This window comes from Rhinoraja longicauda, chromosome 20 (assembly GCF_053455715.1).
Source record: "Rhinoraja longicauda isolate Sanriku21f chromosome 20, sRhiLon1.1, whole genome shotgun sequence".
Classification (NCBI taxonomy): Eukaryota; Metazoa; Chordata; class Chondrichthyes; order Rajiformes; family Arhynchobatidae; genus Rhinoraja; species Rhinoraja longicauda.
The window spans coordinates 18,880,127-18,907,720 of record NC_135972.1 but is presented as its reverse complement, the minus strand read 5'-3'; the positions used below and the strand labels follow the sequence as shown (position 1 = coordinate 18,907,720).

The 27,594-nt window shown below is 49.5% G+C and overlaps 1 protein-coding gene across 6 annotated transcripts; it reads right to left on the bottom strand.

Moving 5' to 3' along the window:
* Positions 1-27,487, bottom strand: tspan11 (tetraspanin 11). Of its 6 annotated transcripts, none has more exons than XM_078417082.1 (9): positions 27,300-27,487; positions 9,782-9,886; positions 7,244-7,435; positions 4,883-4,957; positions 4,321-4,425; positions 4,079-4,237; positions 1,522-1,608; positions 701-805; positions 12-386 (listed from the first exon to the last, which is right to left on the bottom strand). In XM_078417082.1, exons 2-8 carry the CDS (start codon positions 9,872-9,874, stop codon positions 731-733), a joined length of 786 nt encoding a protein of 261 aa, XP_078273208.1. In that variant the 5' UTR covers positions 9,875-9,886; positions 27,300-27,487; the 3' UTR covers positions 12-386; positions 701-730. The 6 variants fall into 6 exon arrangements, with proteins under 6 accessions (XP_078273211.1, XP_078273208.1, XP_078273209.1 ...); XM_078417083.1 differs by lacking the exon at positions 27,300-27,487 and adding an exon at positions 22,882-22,899; XM_078417084.1 differs by lacking the exon at positions 27,300-27,487 and adding an exon at positions 21,637-21,908.
* Between the last annotated feature and the right edge of the window lie 107 nt (positions 27,488-27,594).

Here is a 27,594-nt window from a genome sequence, read left to right as displayed (position 1 = left end):
AGTGGGGGCAGTGGGCAGTGGGCAATGGGGGCAGTGGGCAGTGGGGGCAGTGGGCACTGGGGGCAGTGGGTGCAGTGGGCAGTGGGGGCAGTGGGCAGTGGGGGCAGTGGGGGCAGTGGGCAGTGGGGGCAGTGGGGGCAGTGGGCAGTGGGTGCAGTGGGGGCAGTGGGCAGCCTGACACATCGTGGACACCGCACTCTCGCTCCAGGTAATTACAGCACAAGAGGGGAGGCTCGGCCACGGGCTTTACGGAGTTTACAGAGATGACGGAGACCACACTGCCCCTGTCTGTGTCTGAGGCCGGCAGGCAGCTCCCGTGGGCGACCGGCGGCGTTGACCCGTTCCAGGTCTCGGGTTAAAACACCAGGTCTCCACCCGCCTCACATCTGCAACGACACAAATATGAATGTCACATCGTCCCGCTCCCCAAATCCGACCGGGGGGGGGTTGGAGGTCCGGCGAGTGGAGGGGAGGGTGGGGCGGCCAGGAGAGGGGTGGGGTGAGGAGGGAGGGGTAGGGAGGGGCGGCCAGGGGAGGGGAGGGGTGGGGAGGGAGGGGTGGGGGCGGTGGGCAGGGGAGGGGAAGAGAGGGGTGGGCAGGGGTGGGGAGGGGTGGGGTGGGGAGGGCGGCCAGGGGAGGGGTGGGGAGAGGAGGGGTGGGGAGGGGTGGGCAGGTTTGTGGTTGGGATGCAGGCACTCACGGGCAGCTCACGCCTCGGGCACGCGTGCTATCAGCTCTGGAAACCCCCCTCTTCCTCTTTGATGAGCACACAGATGAAACATGCGGTGGTCACGGCTCCGATCAGCTGCCACACAAACAGGAGCAGCTCAGGGTGGGGCAGAGGAGGTAGTGATATCCCGTCCCCCGGCTCTCACCCCCTCCCTCCCTCCCTCCCTCCCCCAATGTCAGAGCACCCCCCCGCTACTGGACAGACGGGCTGCATCGCAATATCCCACTGCTGGCAGAGCGGAGACTGACACAGGCCTTGCTGCCCATCGAGTGGCTAATGCTGCCCCTTGCTGCCCACAACCTGATGCCACCACCAGCAGAAACCGAGCCGACCACTGAACCCTCCTCATGGGACCGTGCAGCTCGCAACCCCCCGCAGCCCATCAGCAGCGGCGCCAGACCCTCCCTCGGACCCCTCCCCCCCCTCCCCCGGACCCCTCCCCCCCCTCCCAAGACCACCCCTCCCCAGACCCCCCTCACAGACCCCCCCCTCTCTCAGACCACCACTCCCTCAGAATCCCCCCAGTCACGCCAATGGCCACAATTGTAGGCAGACCATGCCAATGGGCACCCACCTGTAAGCAGGCCTTGCCAATGGGCACCCACCTGTAAGGTGACCTTGCCAATGGGCACCCACCTGTAAGGTGACCTTGCCAATGGGCACCCACCTGTAAGGTGACCTTGCCAATGGGCACCCACCTGTAAGGTGACCTTGTCAATGGGCACCCACCTGTAAGCAGACCTTGTCAATGGGCACCTACCTGTAAGCAGACCTTGCCAATGGGCACCCACCTGTAAGCAGGCCACGCCAATGCCAACTGCTCCCATAATCAGCAGGTGATCTACCAATACTTGCTCCAGGACCATGAGACATCCACCCTGCCAACAGGAAACACACAGCTTCAGACCCAGAATCAGATGTAGTGCAAAAGGAGATGATGTAAGTAGCAGATGGTAACGAGGCTCAACACAAGCATAATGTTGGCCTTGTCGAATGTTTTACTCATGATTGAACTCTGCTGACTTTGGGCAATGGGAATGGCAGCTTCGAGCTGAGAGCCAGCAGTTCAAATTCCTTCTCAAGGCTGCAGGACAGTGTCCCACAGCATGGAATAGCCATTGTGTCTCCATCTACGCCGATCCATTTTACACTCTTTGGGCCCAGGGCTTCTTGGTTTATTAGAAAGCTCTCCTGAGTTTCCATAAATTGACTGACTACAAGTTAAGGCCCTAAACTGGGGCAAGATCAATGTTGGAGGCATTGGACTGGATCTTCATGGTTCAACAGGGTGAGACTGTTTGCAGGTAATGGTGACGTTTAGGCGGCATCCCCTGGGCCCTGGGCGATGAGAGATTGAGGCTCTAGTTAAGTACCATTATATATGCAGGCTGTTCCAAACCAGGGAAGGGCATATACAGTAAATGGAAGGATCCTGGGGAGTGTTGTAGAACAGAGAGACATGGGGGGGGGGGGGGGGTGAGGGGCCAGGTAGCCTGGTGCCCTTGCCCCATGTGGATGTTGAGACCTCTGACCACCTATGTGGGCCACATCATTCCCCCTTTCAGTGCTGGAGGAGTGGGTGAACAATGAACGCTAGCTCTCCCGATGGCACCACGTCTCCTGAACGATATTTCAAAGCATGAAAGTAGTTGAAAGAATGAAACGGGATGTGGACATGAATTAAATGCAATAGCACGCACACCAAGCACTAAAGGCAAGGTTCAAAACTCTCAAAGCACCACCTGGATCATTGACTTCTTGGAATTTCACCGAGCCCAGAAATATTCAGATGACTTCCCTGCTGTACATTGACCCGGCATTGAGAAGGAATGATTACCGGGTCCTGTAATACTGAAGAGATCCCACCACACTTCTCGTTGCTGCACACCAACAGTGGTGATCTCATGGGTTCGAAGCTCAGACATGGCAAAACCTCGCTTGACGTCAGGCACTTCCCACCCTCCCAATGTGGTCATGTCACGATGCCTTCAAACTCAAAGGCTTGGTGCTTGTTGGAGTAGCTACCTCCTTTAGAGATACCGCACGGAAACAGGCCCTTCGCCTCACTGAGTCCGCGCCAACCAATGATCACCCCGTATACTAACACTATCCTACACACTAGCGGCAATTTACTGAAGCCAATTAACCTACAAAACTTGCATGTCTTTGGAATGTGGGAGGAAAACGGGGCAGCCCAAGATGTCACACATCTGAACCATCCATCAACCCACAGCATTACACAAGCAAAATATTAAAAACAGCCAATTTAAATGAGAAAGAAAAATGCACATCAGAACGACTCCTAGAGGGATCTCTCTGAACTGCTGGCCTTAGCATGGGAACAGAGCTGTCTATCAGCATGGTCCGAAGAAGGATCTTGACCAAAACGTCACCTGTCTGTGTCCTCCAGAGATGCTGCCTGCCCTGCTGAGTTGCTCCAGCACTGTGTGTCCTTTTGGCGACACTAAAGCACCCAGCTTCTCACTGACGATTCCTTCCACATCCTCTACATTCTCACACCCATTTTCACCACAACCTCCAATTAGCAGCCAATCTACCCTCCTCTCAGCAGACCACACTCACCCACCCTCTCCCTCTCCCTCACCAACAATGGTCAGGGTGAAGTACAATAATGAAACCTCACCCTCACACCATTCACAGTGACCATCATTCCAAAGATGGTCATTTCATGCTATTTCGAGAAAGCAGCCAATATAATCAAGGACCAGTCACACCCCCTTCTCCCCTCTGCTGTAAGGCAAAAGATGCAAGAGCTTGAAAGCACGTACCACCAGATTAAGAAACAGCTTCTTTTCTGCTGTTGTCAAACTACTGAACTGTTGTCCCATAACCTAGATTTTGTTCGCCTCTATAAGATCATACCTCATCGTCCTGCGCTCCAATATAATACAAGGGTGGAAAAGATTATGCCATGTACAAACATAAAATCATGAGAGGAATAAATCGGGTAGATGCACAGAATCTCTTCCCCAGAGTGGGGGAATCGAGGACCAGAGGACATAGGTTCAAGGTGAAGGGGAAAAGATTTAATACGAATCTGAGGGGTAACCTTTTTGCACTAAGGGTGGTGGGAGTATGGAACAAGCTGTCAGAGGAGGTAGTTGAGGCTGGGACTATCCCAACCTTTAAGAAACAGTTAGACAGGTACATGGATAGGACAAGTTTGGATGGATATGGACCAAACACCAGCAGGTGGGACTAGTGTAACTGGGACATGTAGGCCGGTGTGGGCAAGTTGGGCCGAAGGGCCTGTTTCCACACTGTATCACTCTATGGCTCTATATGCCTTACAGCACAGACCTTCCACCCCGGTCAGTCGTTGCTTACCTCGACCTTGTAGATGTTGGAGGGGTGGTCTCTACTCCCGCAGGCCTCTGTCACGGTCTTGCAGCAGCTGTCAGGCACCAGCCTGTTACCGGAAGCCGGTGAAAGGATGTAGGCACTGTCCTGCCAGTCAGTTGCGTTGTTGCTGCCACAACACTTGAACTGCAGCAGAGGGGAGGAAGACCAGCGTCAGAGTCTGAAGAAGGGCCCCGACCCAAAACGCCGGCAGCCTGGTGCGTACGTACGTGTTGCTGGAGCCGGTCGATGGAACGGGTGACACTGTGTTCGGCCGGCTCACCATAACGCTCCAACATCGCCCTGTTCAGGTGCTGCGTCAGCTCACCGCTCAACTGCACAGGAGCAACGAGGGAAAGAACAGAGAGAGTCAGAGCGAGTTCACGGCTTGATACCGCAGCCAGGCGGGCAGGTGGGTGTGGAAGGGCAATGGCCCAGGTGAGGGAGGTGAGTGAGGAACGAGGGGTGAGGGAGGTGAGTGGAGGAACGAGGGGTGAGAGGGGGAAGGGGGTGGAGGAACGGAGGGAGGCGAGTGAGGAACGAAGGGGGTAGGGGGAGGGAGGGAGGAGAGTGAGGAATGATGGTTGACTCTCTGAGCTTTCTATCAAGGAGCCATGTTACCTCCACAAACTCGATACCCATCAGCAGAGCGACCAGCCGTGCGCGGAGTGCACACAAAGGCAGGTCAGAGGGTCCAGGGGCTCTCGGGGTCCAGCACGTCACGTTCACTATCTGAGCTCAGCTTCCTTAACTTTAACACAGTTTGATTTATAAAATTGGAGTTAAACTCACCCTTTGATAATAAATGCAAGCAAGCACGCCCGCCACTAACTCAATCAGGAAGATCAGCAAGAGCGAAGAAAAGTACTGAAAAGGAAAGGAAAACAATTACAATTATAAACCTGATTGCCTGTAACTACAAGCTGTCCACTCTCTCGACCATCCACAGGTCGAATTTACTGTAGCACACAGGCAATTTGACCCAAGTGGTTTTCCTGTTAATACTCCCACGCTAATGATCCCTCCTCATTCCTCCCCAACTCCCTCTCATTCCCCTAATGCCCCAGCCCCTTCATTGATTAATGCTCTCCACGGCAATCACTTCACACAGCGCGACTTCCACATTTTCACCACCCTGCGTAAACAATTCCTCCAAAATTATTGATTCTTTTTGATAAATTATTTATCTCGCCATTCATCTCAGCAGCATACAACACGGAACCAGGCCCTGTGGTCCAACTTGCCCATGTCGAACAAAGGGCCGCATCTACACTCGGCCCACCACTTCCCACGTTTGCCCTGTATCCCTGTTCGACATGGGCAAGTTGGACCACAGGGCCTGGTTACGTGTGGAATTCTCTGCCACAGAAGGTAGTTGAGGCCAGTTCATTGGCTATATTTAACAGGGAGTTAGATGTGGCCCTTGTGGCTAAAGGGGTCAGGGGGTATGGAGAGAAGGCAGGTACAGGATACTGAGATGGATGATCAGCCATGATCATATTGAATGGCGGTGCAGGCTCGAAGGGCCGAATGGCCTACTCCTGCACCTACTTTCTATGTTTCTATCCCAATAAACCTTTCCTATCCACTCATTCCCTCTGGACAAACCTCCAGCACCACCACCACATGTCTAAGGGTGATTATTGGCAAATATCTCCACAATTCCCACACTAACTTCCCCTGCAATCGAACAAGCTTTAATCTACAGGAGGAAGCTGTTTGACCAATGGGGACCCAACTGCAGGAGTGCTTCTGGGTCAGTCTGGTGTATGTAGGTGGTGCACGGTCAGATGCATCTTCACAATCGGCGTCCCCCACCCACCGCCTTCCCGTAGAGGCTGATGGGGGGACTCCGCGAGGGGCGGACCACTTCCCGTACGTTCAGAGCTCCCCCTGCGCCAAGACAGATGTTGCTGCCGAAACTCTCCACTGCCTCCTCAAACTGTGACTTTAACTGAAAGAACGATGACATGCAGCTCATTGCAATTTCCTTCCCATCGCTGGGTCAAAGTCTGAGAATTACACTGAGCACTGAGGGGAGATTAGATTAGTTTAGTTTATTGTCACATGTACCGAGGTACAGTGAAAAGCTTTTGTTGTGTGCTAACCAGTCAGCGGACAGACAATACATGATTACAATCGAGCCATTTACAGTCTACAGATACATGATAAGGGATAAGGTTTAGTGCAAGGTAAAGACAGTAAAGTCCGATCAAAGATAGTCCGCGGGTCACCAATGAGGAAGATAGTAGTTCAGGACTGCTCTCTGGTTGTGGTAGGATGATTCAGTTGCCTGATAACAGGTGGAAAGAAACTGTTCGTGATGTAAACCGCAAATAAACGTATAAACCACGAGGAAGACAATGGTGAACATAGTTTGCTCTGTGGCTGCTTCTCAAGGGCCATCCTGTCGGGTAGCAAGGACTGACCTGGACAGTCAGACCCACACCCTGAAGTAAAAACACACATTTCTGGTTTGGCCCTCAACATTTTCATAATTCATCACATGGAGCGAGGAGCACTTGGGACTGGGCTTAATTATTGGCAAAGATGGACGTCCAGGCCTTGAAGAACATACAGACCCGGTGAAGTGGGACAAGGGGTTAAATTCACCAACTACCTTGTCCTCCCCACATTTACTAATCACGCCTCCTACAGTCACCTCCAATTTGATAACATATAATCACAAACAAGGGTCGCTGCACTGATCTCGGAGGTACGCCCCTGGTCTCAGGCTTACACAGAGAGGCATCCGTCCACCATCACCCTCGTTCTCCCATCACCAAGATGACTGTGGAGCTAATCGGGCAACTCGCCTTGGAGCCCATGTGCCTTCTCTTCCACAACAGCCCGCTAGGCGGGACCTTGCCCAATGCCCGAGTAAACCCCCCCAGGCAACTCTCTGTAACTACAGCGTTGATGAACTGTTTTGCACAGGTGCACTCGGGTTTAATGTCAGCGATCCTCAGACAGCAGAATTTATCACTAGATCGACACAAAATGCTGGAATAACTCAGCGGGACAGGCAGCATCTCCGGAGAGAAGGTCCCGCTGAGGTACTGCAGCAATTTGTGCCTATCTTTGGTGTATAACCAGCTACTGCAGTCCCTTCCAACAGAATTTATCACAAGCTGTTCTTGTGTAAATACTTACTGCTAGGAGAGCAGACTTCTGCTCCCGAACGACCGCACAGCACCCGAGGAATCCAGTGACGATGACAAGGCATCCAGCGAAGACGAGGATACTGGCAGAGACGGCAAACGTGCTGGACGGCAGCAGGCTCAGGTAGTCTCTCTTCTCGTTCAGCGTCCAAATCCCAATGAGAAGCACCCCCGCTCCTGCCAGCTGATCAAACACCAGGCACAAGGGAATCACTCAACTCACACGGCACGCTCACCCATAAAGCAGAAATATTTCAGTTATGAAAGCAAAACCTACGGAATATTGCAGCACCGAGGGCTGGAGCCAATTAAATGTGTCAGTGTTCCCGAGACACCACTGGGTCACCAATTCCACTCCCTTCTGTTCAAGCAAGTTTCTAATGTCTAATTGTACCTGCCTCAGTGTACCCGCGTCTACCACTCCTTGCACAGTTCTACCAGGGGAGTGTAGGATGGAACTGCAGATGCTGGTTTACACCAAAAATGCTGGAGTAATTCAGCGGGACAGGCAGTATCTTAATAATCTTATCGAAACGTATAAGATTATTAAGCGGTTGGACACGTTAGAGGCAGGAAACATGTTCCCAATGTTGGGGGAGTCCAGAACCAGGGGCCACAGTTTAAGAATAAGGGGTAGGCCATTTAGAACGGAGATGAGGAAAAACTTTTTCAGTCAGAGAGTTGTGAATCTGGGGAATTCTCTGCCTCAGAGGGCAGTGGGGGCCAATTCTCTGAATGCATTCAAGAGAAAGCTAGATAGAGCTCTTAAGGATAGCGGAGTCAGGGGGTATGGGGAGAAGGCAGGAATGGGGTACTGATTGAGAATGATCAGCCATGATCACATTGAATGGCGGTGCTGGCTCGAAGGGCCGAATGGCCTACTCCTGCACCTATTGTCTATCTCCGGAGAGAAGGAATGGGTGACACGTTGGGTCGAGACTCTTCTTCAGACTGTGGAACAGAGACCAAGGGTTACAGGTACGTAGTTCCCAGAAAATGATGAAACAGGTGGCCAAGATGGTGAAGGCTGTACATGGCAACTTGTCTTCATCAGAGGGGGCATTGAGTCCAGGAGTTGGGATAACATCCTACGGCTGCAGAGGACAGCGAGACCACACCTGGAGTGCTGTGGAGAGTTCTGGTCAACATCCCAGAGGAAGGATGGCAATAATGTAGAGTGGGTGCAGATAACATTCACAGGAACGATGTCGGGACTGACAGGATTAATTTATAAAGAGAGACTGGACAGGCCGGGGCTCTTTCCCCAGGTGTGCAGGAGGATAACATGGTATGTAGGTTAATTGACTGGGTAAATGTAAAAATTGTCCCTAGTGTGTGTAGGATAGTGTTAGTGTGCGGGGATCACTGGGCGGTGCGGACTTGGTGGGCCGAAAAGGCCTGTTTCCGCGCTGTATCTGAAATATGAAATAAAATAATAAATAAATATTATCGATGTCTATAAAATCACAAGGGGCGTAGGTAAGGTGGATGGTGACAGCCTTATTCCCCAGCATAGGAGAGTCTAAAGCTAGAGGGCATAGTTTAATGTGAGTGGGGAAAGATTCAAGGAAGATCTGAGGGGCAATGTTTTCACACAGAGGGTGATGGGCCCATGGAACGAGCGGCCAGAGGAGCTGGTTGTGTTTCCCCACAATGGGCCATAGCTGCTATGAACCGGTCCTGCTGAGCCGGATGGTCACAACGCATAGATCAACTTGCACTTCATCCTGTCTAAAACTGTTACAATTGTTTCGTTCGGTTGCTGTTGTGTAAATTAATTAAATTATTGCATCGTATGGGAGGCGCATTCCCAATCTCGTTGTACCCCTGGGTACAATGACAATAAAGATATATTGTATTGTATTGTATTGTAATGTACACGCCTGTAAACCAGGCAGAGAATTTCAGAGACTCTGAAGAAGGAATCTGAAGAAGGGTCTCGGCCCAAACCATCACCTCTTCCTTTTCTACAGAGATGCCGTTTGACCCACTGAGTTACTCCAGCATTTAATTTCAGAGACTCGTCGCCCTCTGCAGGAAGCTCCATCACATCGCAGTTTCACCACGAGATTCTCCCAACACCGACCTTGCTCTGCATCACAGCGATGCAGCGGGTGGAGCTGCTGCCTCACAGTACACCAACAGCAACTCAGGTTCAATGGCACCCTTGGGTGCCTATTGTGGAAAGTTTGCACATTCTCCCCGTGACTGCATGGCATTGTCATGGATGCTCCAGTTTCCTCCCAAATCATGCAGGTTGACAAGTTAATTGGCCATCATTAATCGCCCCCTCTTGTGTAAATAAGCTATGGAAACTGGGCAGATGGCTTATGGTAGGGCTAGTATTAAAAAAATGGATGGATGATGGTCAGTGCAGACTCCGCGGGCCGAAGGGCCTGTTTCGGTGCTGCATTTCTCCCAGACTTCTCAGGAATTTACACACTTTAATCTAATTTTGTGCTCAGCCTGACCCCGAGGGGGCTGAAAGCTTTCTCCCACTGTCCACTGTCACTCACGGCATCTCACTTACCCAGAAGATGATGTTGAAAACAAACAGCAAATACTTCAAGCAGATTGTCAGACAGTCTTCGGAATCCTTTTTATACGTTTTTATCATTGTCATTTTAATAATTCACTGAAAAACAAAAGAAACGAAGGAAATGAATATTTTATTCAGAACAATAAGAAAGTGCTTGCACAATCCTGGATTTAGTTTCAGATTAAATAGACCTTTAGGTAGAGTGGTGGCACAGTGGTTTAACTAACCTGTGACCAGTCTCGTATTCAGAGGTGTAAACTAACAACATGCTATGTTGCTGGATAGTACGGACTCTATAACTTAACTTTTCAAAAGAACTTCCATATAATGCACAGACCTCCCTCATATAGAGCGCAAACTGCAAACACTCCTGCAGGAATGGCCACTGTAGATCTGTACATGACAGCTGCTCCATCCCAGCACCACCTGTACCTATAGTCCTTGCTGCCACGATGTTTACTCTGCATGTTGTGTCGATGCACTCAAACTCTGACGCCACATTTAATAATTTCTCAACACTTAAGAACCGATTGCTGTCCTTCCCACATCATTCTCCATCTGCCATCATCAAGCCCACTCAATCTGACTCTGCATCCTCCACACGACTTGTTCTCTCTCCACCCACCTTTGTACCATGAACAAAGTTAGATGAGAGGACCAACTCTGTTTATTCACGTCAGTGAACAGCTGATGCACCGCGCTGACACTTCAGACGGCTTGCCAACCCGCATACGACCAATTTACTCCTACTGCCTGTTACAGGCCATTACCCAATTCCTCTAACCAGGCATTCCACTTGAAAATCAAGAGACTCTGTGGACAAAGGTTCAATGTATCTACTCCTCACGATCTATCCTCAATCACACCCACCATTTCTCAGACACAAAAGGCAGGAGTAACTCAGTGGGACAGGCAGCATTCCTTCTATACCAGAGATGCTGCCTGTCCCGCTGAGTTTCTCCAGCGTTTTGTGTCTATCTTCGGTGTAAACCAGCATCTGCGGTTCCTCCCTACACATTTCTCAAACACAATTGTTTTCATAGAGACGTGATGACAAATCTAATGTTATGATCTTTAAGCACTCTGTTTACATAACTTCATTTTGCCTGGTACCTTCTTGAAAAAAGAAGAAAAAAATTGCTGAACATCCCAACATTTCTTGCCATTATAATTCATTCCTCTTTCCAGTTCCTCTCCAATAGGTAGTTTACTTACCTTTTCTCTATTTCACCTTCAGGTTTTTTTTTTGCACAATCAAGAGCATTTATTTGTCACTAGAACAAGTGGACCCGTTGGGCCCAAACCTCTCCTGCATTGGTGCAGCACCCTCTCCTACCCCCCTCCCCTTCCCCCTCCCCCTCCCCTCCCCACCTCCCCTTCCCCCTCTCCACTCCCCTCCCCTTCCCCCTCCCCCTCCCCTCCCCACCTCCCCTTCCCCCTCTCCACTCCCCTCCACCCCCCTTATCTACCCTCCTCCCCCCTCCCTCCCTCCCTAGGAGATAGATTTAAACTTTAAAATGTGAATAACTTAAAAAATATAACACCGATTTCAATAAAACTACTTGTGGTACCGTTAAAGCGATGACGGTGAGTAAGGTGGGCCTAAAATTGTCAAGCTATCGTGTACCGTTTTGGCTGTAGTTCGATCACAAATAAACAAACAAACGAGAGTTTTAGTATATAGATGTTCACTGGGGCTGAAGTAGACAATTAACTTCTTACTTGCTGCAGCTCTAGAGGCACTTTAAACGCAACAACAAATAAATAAATAGACAATAAATGATCAACTATTCTGTAAACTAGGTTTAATGTTTGATTTCAAAAATATTCCTAATCCTCAGTCTAAAATTACAAATCTTTTAAATCATTCTACCTGATTCTTGAGCTAGGCAGTGCAGTACAGAGCTGGATCCAACGCAGTTCCCTCTCAACAGAATGTGTATTCATGTAAAATAAAATATTTCTCATCTAACTTCATATTTTTATTTCCAAAATATACTGGCAAATTTCTCCCTCATTCCTATTTAATAATCTTTGTGGCTCCGGTTTCAGTACCAAATGCATCATTCACAAATACCATGGAAATTTCTACCATATTATAATCACCGGTCACTTTTATGACCACCCATTTATAGACAACACTTATACTCGGTGTATTAATTACACAGGTCAAAAAGATGCAGCGTTTGTTGGTTCCACAATGGACTGGACAACCCATGAAGTTATTCTTCCAATTATTTCAGTCACATTGAGTTGCCTACAATGTATATCACTGGGTCAGAAATGCCCAGAACAGAAGGGGCCCTTCGGCCCACTTTCTCAATACCAACCCTGATACTTTCTACAACCCATTTTCTAGCATTAGGCCCATATCCTTCCATATTTCCTATCCTTTCCTATTCAAATACCTGCTCAAATGTCTTTTGCAGGTAATTGTATCTTTCTACGCTATCTTCTCTGGCTGCTCATTCCAGATACTTATGGTATCTGTATGGTAAAATCTGTATGGTAAAACCTGTATGGTAAAACATATTTCTCAAATCTTCCTTAAATTTCTCCTTTCTCATCTTAAACCTGTGCTCTGGACTCCCCTGCCTGGGCAAAAGGTTCTGACTATCTACCATATCTATATTCTTATTCAGGAATGCAGTGCTGCCGGAACTCAGCGGAGTGCTGCTCCAGCATCTCTGTAAAAAAAAAGCCCAAATAAACAGTGGGGAATTTTAACTAGTGGGGAATTAAACAGCAGCCGCTCTGGCACCAGTAATAGCTCCCACACCTACAAAATTAGCACTGCAACACTGCCCTTATTATTTTATAAACCTCTGAGGTCACCCCTCAGTCTCCTATATTATAGTCAGAATAAATCCGGCCTATCTAACCTCTCCTTATAACTGCTGTCCACATTTCCAGGCAATGTCTTGGTGAATCTCTCGATTGTCATCATATCCTTCCTGTAGAGTGGTGACCAGAACTGTCCACAATCCTTCAAATGCAGTCTAATCAATGTTTTGGACAGTTGCAATATGACTTATGCCCAATGTCTCAACTTAGGAAAGCAATTATACCAAATACCTCTTCACTATCCTGTCCACCTCTGTCACCACTTTCAGGGAGTTATTCACTTGCACCCCAAGATCTTTCTGTACATCAAAGCTCCTGAGGTCCCTGCCATCTACTATGGAGTGATTGATCAGCAGATTTTTACTTCTCAAAGTACATTACACAACATCCAATTGGATCAAATGCCATCTGCCATCACTCCCCCAAGTGGAAGCTGAGGTGCTGTTCCTCTTTGATTTTCCTAAGCTCTCCCCCACCTGGTTCCATCTGCTTATCATTCCTCCCTCACCCGGTTTTACCTTTCACCCTCCACAGCCATCCCTCTCAGCAATATATGTCCCAGCTATCTCCCTCTACACACTCGGCCCTGAAGCAGGGACTCAACATGAAACATTGATCATCCCTTTCCCTCCACAGATGCTGCTTGACCCACAGAGCTCTTCAAGCAGATTGATTGTGTTATTTTGGGAGCAGGGACTGCAGGTCAGATCAACGTCATTCAGCGGGAGAGGACAAGGCACCAGGACGCAATCTCGCTCCTGACTTAGATTTTTATTTATATCAAGTCTGAAGTCAGACCTTGTAAACAATTATTCCTCTTTAATGCCCACACTACCCAACGCCTACTCTACTTTCCTATTCAATCCATCTGTTTGAAATATCACGTCACAAAAGTAAAACATTACCATTGTTCGTCACTGTGTAACTTTACCTGTAGATCAAACCTTTTTACTGCTCTGGTTAACTTGTTAGAAATGATTTGTAGATACTGACAGTATTTTAGATTTATTACTTTTTAATTTCAGATTTTTTAACCTTATTGACCTACTCATTCATTTGGTTTAGTCCCAACATCCCTTAAAATTGATTACTTTTCCCAAACCCCCTCCCATCCATTTTTAGTTTACAGTTCCAACCTTAATGCACACTGACATTTTCTCAAACATGGTTCAAATGATCTAAAATTCAAGGCAGCTCTTAAAATATTAATTTGTGTTCAAGAGAATGCTTTCACCAGGATACTCTAGGAAACGTCCTCTCTTTCACATTGCTCCAAATTGCATAAATTGCATAAACTTGAATTGTTGCCAGTTGCCTCATTTGATTTGATTTTTGCTTTCGATGGTGTTTGAAACATAATTACTGCGCGGTGTCACACACTCCCACTCAAGCACTCAAATGCCAAATTCACACAAATATATATGAAGCCCTTCCATCCACGCAAGTGGCTGGACGTGACAAGTAGCCTGAGTGGAAGGCAAATGTAATACCAACAGCCAAAAATCATCAGCTCTTGCATGGAGTAGGCTGTACTCCACGACCCATGAAAGTGGTGTTAAAGTGTTGTCCAATTAGTCACACCCACAGGCTTTCTCCCCTTCCGTAAATCCCCAACTTAATTAGCTTTCACTTTGTCTTCTGACGGTTGCGTTGTAGCTAACTTTCACCACCCACGGTGCATTCCAGATTGAGGGTGGCGGAGTGGTACCGCTCCAGGGACAGGGGTTCAAACCATCATGACCACCTTCATTCCAGAGCCAAAGAAAAGTGACCTGCCTCAATGAATACCACCAGTGAATTAACATTGACCACAATGAAGTCCTGAGAAAGAATGGTAATGACTCTGTGGCCAAGTATTGAGCCAACTCAATCTTTAAGTTCACCGATGATGCCACTGTTGATCAACAACAATCATGAGATGGAGTACAGGATCAATAACCTTGTGTTATTTTGTGAGAATAATGATCTTGCCCTAATGTCAGAAAGAGCTGACTTTTAAAAAAAACCCAAGGGGGAATATGGCCATGGGGGAGGGAGAGGAACAAGTCGAAAGAACAACCGATCACTACTTGTCCAAAAAAAGACACAAAGTACTGGAGTAACTCAGCAGATTAGGTGGCATCTTTAGAGAACAGCATGGAAACGCCCTTTGGCTCACTGAGTCAGTGTGGACGTGCGATCACTCTGTACATTAGCACTATCTTACATACCAGGCACAATTGACAATTTAAAGAAATCAATTAACCTACAAAAATTATACATCTTTGGAATGTGTGAGGAAACCAGAGCACCCGCACGGTCATGGGGAGAACGTGCAAACTCCGTACAGGCAGCACCCGTGGTCAGGATCAGACCCAGGTCTCAGGCGCAGTAAGGCAGCAACTCTACCGCTGCGCCCCTGGCCCGCTGTCTGGAAAACATGGATTGGTGACATTTCAGGATGAGACCCTTCCTCAGACTGATTGCAGTGTGGGGGGAGATGAAAGCTGGAAAGGCTTGTCCCCTGACTCCCAGTCTGAAGAAGGGTCACGACCCAAAACATCACCTCTTCCTTTCTCCAAAGATGCTGCCTGACCAGCTGAGTTACTCCAGCTTTTTGTGTCTATCTTCACAAAGCTTTTCCAAATGATTGTTAGAGTCATGGAGCTGTACAACAGGGAAACAGGCCCTTCGGCCCACCTTGCCTGCTGACCAAGTTGGCATTATGGGCTGGGTCCTATTTGCCTGCATTTGGGCCATACCCCTCTAAACCCGTCCTATCCATATATCTGTTCAAATGTCTCTTAAAAGGCATTATCCGTTACATGACATTTTATCAAATGCATTTTTAAATCCATTTGAATAAAATCAAGGAACAACCACATCAGACACAAATCAATACTTGTTGTCCCTGCTCATGTTCTGCTAATGTGACAAGAGGAAATATTTTGTGCAGAAGTGTCATGAGTAGACTGTATGTGGCAAGTGGTGGAGTCTGCAATGTATGATCAGCAGGTAGTGAGGACAGGTTCAAATGCAGCATTCAAAAGAGAGCTGCACAAATATCTGCAAAGAAGGAATTTGCAGCGCTGTGGGGCTGGGAGGGAGAGGGTGTGGGAATTAACAGGGTCATGGGGGAGAGGGGTTAAGAGACAGAGAGTGGGACGGGGTTGTGGAGGGATGAAGCAGAGAGTGGGGCAGGCTGTGGTGGGTGGGAGCAGAACGGGGCGTGCTGTGGGAGGAGGGCAGAGAGTGGGATGGGGTTGGGAAGGGATGGAGCAGAGTGGGACAGGCTGTGGGAGGAGGGCAGAGAGTGGGATGGGGTTGGGAAGGGATGGAGCAGAGTGGGACAGGCTGTGGGAGGAGGGCAGAGAGTGGGATGGGGTTGGGAAGGGATGGAGCAGAGTGGGACAGGCTGTGGGAGGAGGGCAGAGAGTGGGATGGGGTTGGGAAGGGATGGAGCAGTGGGACAGGCTGTGGGAGAAGGGCAGAGAGTGGGATGGGGTTGGGAAGGGATGGAGCAGTGGGACAGGCTGTGGGAGGAGGGCAGAGAGTGGGATGGCGTTGTGAAGGGACTGAGCAGAGTGGGACAGGCTGTGGGGGGGGGGGAAAGGGCAGAGAGTGGGACAGACTGGGGGGGGAGCAGAGAGTGGTACGGGCTGGGGGGGAGGGAGAAGGCGGAAGAGTGGATAGGCTGGGGGGGGGAGCAGAGAGTGGTACGGGCTGGGGGGGGGGAGAAGGCGGAAGAGTGGATAGGCTAGGGGGGAAGCAGAGAGTGGGACAGGCTGGGGGGGAGCAGAGATTGGGACATGCTAGGGGGGAGCAGTGAGTGGTACGGGCTGGGGGGGGAGAAGGCAGAAGAGTGAATAGGCTGGGGGGGGGGCAGAGAGTGGGACAGGCTGGAGGGGGGGGGGAGCAGAGAGTGGGACAGACTGGAGGGGGGGGGGGGAGCAGAGAGTGGTACGGGCTGGAGGGGGGGGGGGGGGGAGGCAGAAGAATGGATAGGCTGGGACTGGCTAGAAGGCTCTTCAGGATTGGATGAGTGTTTGGTATGTAATCATTTTATTACGATGTGCAAAAGTTAGTTTGGCCAATAGTCTGCTTTTCCTCTCCTAATGTGACTGACATTTAGTTTATCCTCCATTTTTGATGAAATATTCATGTTTGTAGTCATCGATAACTCTGTCATCTATGGGCCTGGTGTGGGCAAATGGGACTAGCTTGAATAGGGCATCTTGGACAGCACAGGTGAGTTGGGCCAAAAGGCTGTTTTTGCGGCCTGCGGGTCTTTATGGAGGTTGGCAACTGTGGTGCCATTGGCACCACCTGAGCACACTAACACAGTGACACCATCCTCACTACCAGAGTTTACATCAGGATCAGGGGACATGAGGAGAAACAGGAGGCCATTCAGCCCTTCATGCCTGCCGTCAAGAGAGAGCTGGATAGAGCTCTTAAGGATAGCGGAGTGAGGGGGTATGGGGAGAAGGCAGGAACGGGGTACTGATTGAGAGTGATCAGCCATGATCGCATTGAATGGCGGTGCTGGCTCGAAGGGCTGAATGGCCTACTCCTGCACCTATTGTCTATTGTCTTTCATTGGACCATGGCTGACCTTTCATCTTAGGTCTACTTTGCTGCATTAACCCTTGATTCCTTGACTATTCAAAGAAACAATGTACGTTTCTTTTGACCGTCCAAAGCCATCTTGGATAGATATTTCCAAAGCCATCTTGGATAGATAATTCTGGGTGAAAATGTTTCTTCTCACCTCGATCATGAATGGTTGAGCACTTGCTCTGAGTCGATCACCTCTGGTTCTCAACATCCCAGCCATCAAAACATGACCCCACCCCTACATCTAAATTGTCAAGCATCATGAGACTCACAAATGTTTCAAGAACCATCTCTCATTCTTTAAACTTCCAGAGTTGGAGCCAACCAACTACTGAATCATTCCGCACAGGACCAATCTCCCATCACAGAAACAGCGTGCTGCACTCCCTGAATTACAAGTACATCCTTCTTTCAGCAGAAGGTCATACATGTGCACAGTACAGCAGGGCCCAACATAATCATCGCTTGACATTGTACTCCAATCCTCTTGCAATTAGGACTAACATACCCTTGTTACCCAATTCTTTGCCAAACCTGCAACTTCACTTTCCATGGAAGATAGACACAAAATGGTGGAGTAACTCTGCAGGATGGGCAGCAGCTCTGGAGAGATGGAATGGGTGACGTTTCGGGTCGAGATCCTTCTTCAGGCTACTGAGGCAGAGTTTGAAGTAGGGTCTCGACCTGAAATGTCACCCATTTCTCCTCTCCAGAGATGCTGCCTGTCCCGCTGAGTTACTCCAGCATTTTGTGTATATATTTGTTGTAAACCAGCATCTACAGTTCCTTCCAACGCACTTAACTTACCACAGTCCGTGTATGCGGACACCCAGGCCTCTCTCAATAACAGGTTTCAATTAATCACCCTTTCTTCTAGCCCTTTGCCGAAGTGGAAATCTCAGTCTTTATCCCCACAATATATTCCATCTGCCATTTCTTTGTCCCTTTCATAGCTGAAACCTGTCTGCTGAATGTACTACACCTGTTTCCTGCATCCAATCATTGATAGAGAATGTGAAAAGTTGTGCCCTCCAGCACCGTCACACACCTGTCTAGGGATTATCCATTATTCCCACTCCCCAATTTCTGTCCATAACCCGGATTACAAGGTGTTAGCTATAAGGAGGGGATGGACAAACTTGGGTTGTTTTCTCTGGAGTGTCTGAGGCTGACTACATTCGATGTAACCAATTGAACTCTGTTCCAGTTCATTACCCCCGAATACCTGTGCTCTAATTTTGTTTAATAAACTATTCCACAGCACTTTAGTTAAGATCCAATATAACCAAAATGGTACATGACCCAAAACATCTGTCCATTGTCTGCCCAGATGCTGCCTGGCCCGTTGAGTCCTTCCAGCAATGTGTTTTGCTCTTGGTTCTCCTTATCTATTCTTCTAATCACAGGCTTCAAAAAGCCTTCATTGATTTGACAAACTACAAACGTGAAACAGTACAGATTGGAACAGACCGTAACCCAACATGTCGGTGTTGTCCGTGATGCCAATCTGCCTGCACGCAGTCTGTATCCCTCAAAGATTCCTCATATTTTGCCAGCGTTTCTGTTTCCACCACATCCCATCTCAGAATGTTCCATTCTGACGGACCACTCTGTGAAAAATAAACTTGCCCCTCTACATCTCCTTTTAACTTTCCTCCTCTGGCTGTAAATCTACATCCTCTAGTCTTTGACATTTCCACTGTGGGTAATGCCCCCAATGCCTTCAAGGTCAGCTGCAGGTGGTGCCTCCGGGGCACAAAGATGGTCAGATGGGCTGAATGGTCTTTGGACTTTGAATAATGATGCCGTCCGCATGTGTAATATATGCAGAATGAATTTCACAGTGCAGCTGCACATGAGATGAGAAGGAATTGGAAAATTGGAAAAAGGGGTCTGATTGTCTACCCTATCTATGGTTCTCATGATTTCATGAACTTCTATCAGGTTTTGGTTTCCTATTCATCATGCCATCACTTACAATGATAGATTCTAGCATTTTCTCCTTTGCTGATGTCATAATAATTGTGTTGTTCTCCATCTTCTCTTTTCCATTTTCCCTTAAATAAGGTCATAAGTAAAAGGAGCAGAATTAGGCCATTCGGCCCATCAAGTCTACACTGCCATTCAATTATGGCTGATCTTAAGAGCCTTAAAAAATTCTTAAGGGGTTGGAGAGGCTAGATGCGGGTAGATTGTTCCCGATGTTGGGGAAGTCCAGAACCAGGGGTCACAGCTTAAGGATAAGGGGGAAGTCTTTTAGGACCGAGATGAGAAAACATTTCTTCACACAGAGAGTGGTGAGTCTGTGGAATTCTCTGCCACAGAAGGTAGTTGAGGCCAGTTCATTGGATATATTTAAGAGGGAGTTAGATGTGGCCCTTGTGGCTAAAGGGATCAGGGGGTATGGAGAGAAGGCAGGTACAAGTTACTGAGCTGGATGATCAGCCATGATCATATTGAATGGCAGTGCAGGCTTGAAGGGCCGAATGGCCTACTCCTGCACCTATTTTCTGTTTCTATGTTTCTATGATCTATCTCCCCCTCCTAACCTGTACTAATCAAGAATCCATCTGCTTTAAAAATATCCGTTGACGGTCTCCACAACCTTCTGTGGCAAATAATTCCAGTTTCACCACCCTTTGACTAAAGAAATTCCTTCTCATCTTCCTAAAGGAACGTCCTTTAATTCTGAGGCTATGACCTCTAGTCCTAGACTCTCCCACTAATGGAAACATCCTCTCCACATCCACTCTACCCAAGCCTCGGATTACACTTACTGCATCTGTGGGCCCATTTCAGAATCCAAGGAATCCTGGCAGGTGACACTGTGGACATGCACGATCTCTGTCACCTTGAGACCCCGAGGTGCAAGCCTAATGTTGCTCCTTCGTTTAAGAGCTACAGGAATAAGGCAGGTAACCGCACACCAAAGAGCCTTAAATAATTGGTGGGGAAATCATTAGAGAAATCTCCAAGGGACAGGATTTTGCACATTTGACAAGGCAGAGGGTGGCCTGGGATAGTCAGCCTGTCTGTGTGTCTGGGAAATCCTGCCTCACTAATGTGATTCCGTTTTCTGAGGAGAAATAAAGGGCATTGTTACATGATGGGAGATGTTGCCCAGGTGGAAGAGAATGGAGTTACAACCACCAAGGTCCTGCCCTTCAACTTTCTGCCCGACTCCCCATATTCACTCTGCCCAACCTCATCCTTTTTTCAGTCTATGTCATCGGTACTGATGTGTACAGTGTCCTCTGGCTGCCACCGCCCCCACCCCACACTGAGCACTGGATGCTTGGAAACATCTGGAAGGCAACACAACTTCCTGCAGCCTGGAAGAGATTTAAAGAGAACTTGTGGGGTAACTTTTCCATACAGAGGTGGTGGGTATGGAATAAGCTGCCAGAGGAGGGAGTTGAGACGGGTACTATAACAACATTTAAAAGACATTTGGACAGGTACATGGACAGGAGTGGTTTAGAGGGATTTGGGCCAAACGCCGCGGACAGATGTTCAAAATGGGCATCTTGTCGGCGTGGACAAGTTGAGCTGAAGTTGTATGACTATGACTCTCCCCCACACTTTGCTCCCCATCCCCCTCACACCCTCCCATTCCATCTCCTGTTCTCTCCCCTCCCCGTTCGTTCTCCTCTGTCCTCTCCCCTCCTCCCTCTCTCCCCTCCTCCCTCTCTCCCCTTTCCTCTCTCTCTTCCCCATTCCCATCTGCCTCTTCCAACTCTCTCCCCTTCTCTTCTACCCTCTCTTCTTCCCACTCCACACTCCTCTCCACCCCCCACCCCCCCCCCCCGCCTCTCTCCTCTTTCACTGTCCTCCCTCATTTTCTCTCCTTCCAATCTCTCTCCCCCCCCCCCGTTCACACTTTCCAACCCCTCTCCTCCCCACTTTCCCCTCATTTCCCCCACTCTACCTACCGACCCTCCCTCCCTTCCCCGGGGGGGGTGGTTTGTCACTTACCCAATTGAATGCGACACTGTGCCATAAATCGGGCAATTAGGGTGCTGTTGGCAGCGAAGCAGAGTTTCCCCCTCTCCTCCCCTAATCAGCAGCCCTTCTCCCCATCCCCCCCCCTCCTCAGTCCCCATCCTTCCTTCCCCAGCCCCCCCCCCCCACACTCCACTCTTCCCCACCCTGCTCTCTGCACCCCCCTTTCCTCCCCCTCACCCCGTGGACCTCTCCGCCGCTGCTCCGGGAGTGTCGGTCCTTGCTCCGGGAGTGTCTCTCGCCAGTCGGAGTGTCGTTGCCTGCGGCCGTAGTCGCCGCCTCCCCAATCTTCCGGCCCCTCCTTCCTCCCTCCCTCCCTCCTCCCTCCCTCCTTCCCTCCCTCCGCCGCAGTGGCCGCGGGCAGATCCGCACCGAAACACCGCCTTGAACATAAAGCTGCGGACCTCTCCAGCCGGGCGCGGCCGCGGCACTAAACCCCAGTCCCCAGAACCTGATGTGGCGCATCTTGCAAACGCCTGCCTCCCGCTGCCAATGCTGGGACTTAAAATCTCCGGCTTTGGGATAATCCTCGGAATGCACATTGTCAGTGAACCATCTCCACCTTCTGCCTTCAAAGTAACTGTTGTTAATTTTTCATTAAATCCAACATTATCATTCCATTTCAAACCATTTTAACCATTCCGTTTCTCAGACTGAACCTCTATCCTGGGCCTCCTCCATTGCCAGAGAGTGAAGCCACACGCAGATTGGAGGAACAGAACCTCATGTTCACCTTGTAACCCAACCCAGCGGTATGAACTTTGAATTCTCAAATTGTAAGTGACTTCCACTTACACCCCTTTCCCACCTTGTCCCCTCCCTCCACCCTAGAAATGTTACAGAGATCAAAATATGCTGTAATTTTTAATAACCTTCTTCGCTGTCTACGAAGCGACCCCCTTTAGTGTCATCTGCAAACTTACTAATCATGCCTTGCATATTCTCATTTAAATCATTCATATAAAGCACAAACAGCAAGGGGTCCAGCTCCGATCCCTGAGGATCAACCATTAGTCAGAGGCCTCCAGCCCGAAAAACAACTTCCCCCCACCATCCTTCCATGAAACAAACTCTCTATCCATTCGGCTAGTTCTCCCTGGATCCCATGCCATCTCGGAGCAGCGTGCCATGTGGAAAACACATGTCTACGGCCTTGCCCTTCTTGCATTTGAGGCAGCAGAAATTATGTAACGCCCTCCAGGCGCTGTAGCCAGTGCAATGTGCTGTTGTCGAGGGCCATGAGGTCTACCCCTCCACCAGGGGGACGGAGGACAGTGCAGTCGAACATGACGTGCTGGGCTGTTTGCTGGTCTGCTCCACACACGCAGGCTGCTGATGGACGCAACCCCCAACGATGCACGTTGGCGTTGAACCGGCCGACCCCTGTGTGGAGCCGGTTCAGGGCGACCCACACTTTGCGGGGCGTGTCCGAGCCGGGTGGGGCTGTGGTGCTCAGTGCGACAGTGAATTGAGGAGGTGGCGATGTCTGTTCCCAGCTGGTTCTCCAGGCTCCTAGTACGTTGAAACTGGAGGGTTGCTGCGTGACGGGAGAAAGGGTGACGAGATGACAGGCGTTGAGGTCCCAGTTGCTGTGGACCCTGGGCGAGGTGGTGCAGAGGATGTTTGGCGTCCGATGGGGCCTTGCATACCAGCCTATGAGTGAAGAACTCTCTGCGAAGCTTGGCGGGTGCGATACCTGCGAGCACCAGCAGGAGATCCGTCGGAGTAGGGCGTAGGCAGCCAGTGATGATCTGCATGGTGTCGTTGAGAGTGGCGTCTAGCTTGCTGGTATGGGCGCTGTGGCACCTTGCTGGGGCAGCGTACTCAGCGGCGCTGTACACGAGTGCAAGAGCACTGGTTCGAAGAGTAGGCCTTGCCCTCATCAATCTTCTTGTTTTCTTATTTACTTAAAAAAACGAATTCAAATTTGTTTTGACACAATCTCCCATGTACAAAACTGTGGTGACCATCCCTAATCAGCCTAAGTCTATCGTTCCCAGGCTTTTGCTTGCAGCCCTTCTTAAATAGTTTAGTTTAGTTAAGAAATACAGCGCGGAAACAGGCCCTTCTGCCTGCCGAGTCCACACCGACATTGATGAAGCCAATTAACCAGCAAATTTGTACGTCTTTGGAGTGTGGGAGGAAACCAAAGATCTCGGGGAAAAAACCCACGCAGGACACGGGGAGAACGTACAAACTCCGTACAGACAGCACCCGTAGTCAGGATTGACAAAGTGTTGTTGGGGCTTCAGTAGTGAGGATAGGACGAATGTTGGATCACTGACCCTGCTCTGGATTGAGACTGTCTTGTAGACAGTGATGATGTGACCCCTCCATGCCCCCGGGATGCCTGTTGGAGGCCGTCCCGAGTCCCACAAGCACAGAGGCTGGATTCCTGCTAGACATGCACTTTCTGTCAGGTTTAAGGACTTCGTCTTCAAATATCGTTTTCATTAAATAGCCAAATGTTGTGCAGGTGAACTGAGACCGTTGGTGCACTTCATCATGGATGCATGACCTCATCGAGAGTTTGCTCTTGAGATAGCGGAGTTGTTCATACCTTCCAGGTCAGAGTTGAACAATAGGGTTAGTTTGGCAAGAGAGCCTTTATCGAATGATTGTGGAGTGTAAGTCCATCCCATTCTACTCTGTGTACTAGCTCTGTCATTAAGTCATACAGTGTGGAAACAGGCCCTTTGGCCCAACTTGTCCACACTGACCAACATGCCCCATCTATGCTAATCCCACCTGCCTGCATTTGGCCTATCTCCATCTAAACCTGTCCTATCCATGTACCTGTCTAAATGTTTCTTAAATGATGTGCTCGTCCCCGCCTCAACTACCTTCTCCAGATTTGGAGCTCAGCAGAACGACAGTCCATACAAATCCGGTCTGCAGACTGCAAGGTGGATTACCTGGTTTCTGGACAGGACTGGAGGTGACGTTGTTGAACAGTGCTCATGCTCCTGTTGATGAGATTCTTCCTTCAACGGGCAGGTTGTGGGAGGAGAGGTGCAACATTGCAGTCAGAAAGTATGAAAAGTATCAGCCCCGTTCTCCACACCTTGGAGATTGTTTGACAAATAAAATATTCCACAGTAGAGATTTGAAATATGTGTTTGGAATCAAACCTCCAAAAAAGTGGTTCAGTGTATATATATTGTTTAAAATAGAGCTTTAAAAAATAATATGGGCACGAAGCTCCTGGTAGGTTGAGTAGGGGGTGGGAGAAAAAATGTAATTTCTCAGTTGGTGGACATCGAAGAAACTATTATAATTAATGATATTATCCAATCATAGATAATTGGAGAGTGGGCATGTCTGGCCTGGGTGAATTAAGGCCGGCCGAGCAAAACTGCCATCTAACGCAGAATGACAACGACAGAAAGTAATATAAGCAGAGAATAGAGAAAATGACTGATGCTAGATTATTGATACGAGCGAGAACCAGACTGATTACAGAAAATTAGGAAAATAAAGTAAAAATAGAAACGGAGTGCAAAGAGAGAGCTGAGCAAATAGCAATGACATCGGGAACAAAAAAAAAATTCCCCAGACATGTGTTGCAGTCGTACAAAACATTGGGTTAACATGATGCTGGAGTAACTGTGAAGAGATGCTGCCTGTCCCGCTGAGTTACTCCAGCATTTTGTGTCTATCTTTGGTGTAAACCACCATCTTCCCGCACAAAACATTGGGTCAGAAGCACAGAGTGTGTACATTCTGCTCGACACACCGGTGGAAATAGAGCGAGATGGGGGTCAATAGACAATAGACAATAGGTGCAGGAGGAGGCCATTCAGCCCTTCGAGCCAGCACCGCCATTCAATGCGATCATGGCTGATCACTCTCAATCAGTACCCCGTTCCTGCCTTCTCCCCATACCCCCTCACTCCGCTATCCTTAAGAGCTCTATCCAGCTCTCTCTTGAAAGCATCCAACGAACTGGCCTCCACTGCCTTCTGAGGCAGAGAATTCCACACCTTCACCACTCTCTGACTGAAAAAGTTCTTCCTCATCTCCGTTCTAAATGGCCTACCCCTTATTCTTAAACTGTGGCCCCTTGTTCTGGACTCCCCCAACATTGGGAACATGTTTCCTGCCTCTAATGTGTCCAATCCCCTAATTATCTTATATGCTTCAATAAGATCCCCCCTCATCCTTCTAAATTCCAGTGTATACAAGCCCAATCGCTCCAGCCTTTCAACATATGACAGTCCCGCCATTCCGGGAATTAACCTAGTGAACCTACGCTGCACGCCCTCCATAGCAAGAATATCCTTCCTCAAATTTGGAGACCAAAACTGCACACAGTACTCCAGGTGCGGTCTCACCAGGGCCCGGTACAACTGTAGAAGGACCTCTTTGCTCCTATGAGTCATCTGAGTCTCACCAGGATGCTGCCTGGGATGAAGGGCCGCAGTTAGGAGAAGAGATTGCAGACGTTGAGTTTATTCTCACTCGTACTAAGGAGGCTGAGGGGTGACCTCACTGCGGTTTATAAACCACATGATCGGTATGGACAGGATAGACAGCCGGAGTCTTTCCCCGTGGCAGCTGGGCCTAGAATTAGGGGGAACAAGTTTAACGTAAGAGTGGAGACATTAAAAGGAGATCACAGAGGGTGGTGGATGTGCATGGAGCTTCCAGAGGAGATGTGCAGGCAGATACAATTACAGCCTTTAAAGGGCATTTAGAGCAATCGTGGACAAGAATAGGGATGTACCGATTACAGTCATATGGGATTAGCGCATGGGGATGTGGTGGTCGGCGTGGACCAGGTGGGCTGAAAGGACTAGCTCAGAAATAGGAAGCATGAGGAGAGGAGGAGTTGACCCTTGGAGGAGAGAGCATGGTCTCTTCAAAGGACACAAAGTGCTGGAGTAACTCAGCGGGTCGAGACCTTTCTTCAGACCTCTACCCGAATTGAAGAAGGGTCCCGACCCCAAACGTCACCTATCCATGTTCTCCAGAGTTGATGCCTGGACCCACTGAGTTACTTCAGCACTTTGTGGTTTTTTTCCCCCTGCAGTTCCATGTTTCTAAACGCGCGCTATTCATTGGTCTTGAACAAGGAGGGGGGTTCGGGCGGAGCCCCGACTAAGGGAGACGGCAACGGGTGAACATCAACAGAAGATCTGGAGAGGCGATGAAAATCCAAAATAAACCCGCAGACGCCTAGAAACTGAAACAAAAAAACAGAATAAGATGGGTAGCTGCAGGTCGGGCAGCCGATGTGTGGAGAGAAACAGCAGCCGTTCAGGTCTGGGACTTCGTGTGGGAGTGGGGAAGCGGCCTCGTCTTCCATCTGCACCCACCCTCACAGCTCCGTCTACCGCCCAGCGTTGTACCTGGGCAACAGTGTGGGAAGGAACTACAGACGATGGTTTAAACCGAAGATAGACACAAAAAGCTGGGAGTAACTCAGCGGGACAGGCAGCGTCTCTGGAGAGGAGGAATGCGCCTACTGACTCCGTGGCTCCTGGCGAGAGACCGGTGGTGTCCGGAGATGACTGCTGCTTGTACAGTTACTGTAGATCCTGGACTGGTCTCGACCCGAAACCTCACCCATTCCATCTCTCCGGAGATGCTGCCTGTACCGCTCAGCATCTTGTGTCAACCTTGGTACAAATGATTGGCAGAGATCGAAACATAGGAACATAGAAAATAGGTGCAGGAGGAGGCTATTTGGCCCTTCGAGCCAGCACCGCCATTCATCGTGATCATGGCTGATCATCCACAATCAGAAACCCGTGCCTGCCTTCTCCCCATACCCCTTGATTCCACTTTCCCCTAGAACTTCACCTAACATATTCACTTCCCCGCCGCTACTGCGGCCCATTCCCACTCTCGCCGTTCACCCGGTCCCAATATTGTGCGCTCAAACATTACAGCTAAACCCTGATAATTTGCTATCCGCCTATTCCGGTATCCCGATGGTTCCTCTGACCCCACCCCCCCTTCCTTCCCTCTCACCAGCTCTCGAGTCCCACTCTCAGCCTCTCCTCCCCGGTTTCTGAGTTACTCCAGCATTTTGTGTCTATCTTCGGTGTAAACCGGCATCTACCTTCTTACACAGCCAGTTTTGTTTGGCTAATCGCGGGCTAATCCTGGTCCACTCCAGCTGCACAGTCCGCTGTAACGCCTGTCCCCGTGTACAGACTGCTGGTCTGGCCACAGCAACCCCTGTCCGCACCAGGGATCATCCATGTATTAACCCGCATCGGGTTATTTGTTCCTCCTCCATGGTCTGTCTGCTTCAGCAGGTCACCACCAATTCCTATCGACCTGAGCCACCCCCCCTCAACCCCCTCCCTAAGGACGTGATGGCACTCCCCCCGTCTCGCACATCTGTGTGTGGG

Coding starts and splice junctions, on each gene's coding strand:
- tspan11 (XM_078417082.1), bottom strand. CDS start 9,874: ATGACAATGATAAAAACGTATAAAAAGGATTCCGAAGACTGTCTGACA. Junction 4,958..7,243: donor AGAAGTCTGCTCTCCTAGCA/GTAAGTATTTAC, acceptor TTTCCTTTTCAG/TACTTTTCTTCGCTCTTGCT. Junction 806..1,521: donor TTGGCGTGGCCTGCTTACAG/GTGGGTGCCCAT, acceptor TTTGTGTGGCAG/CTGATCGGAGCCGTGACCAC.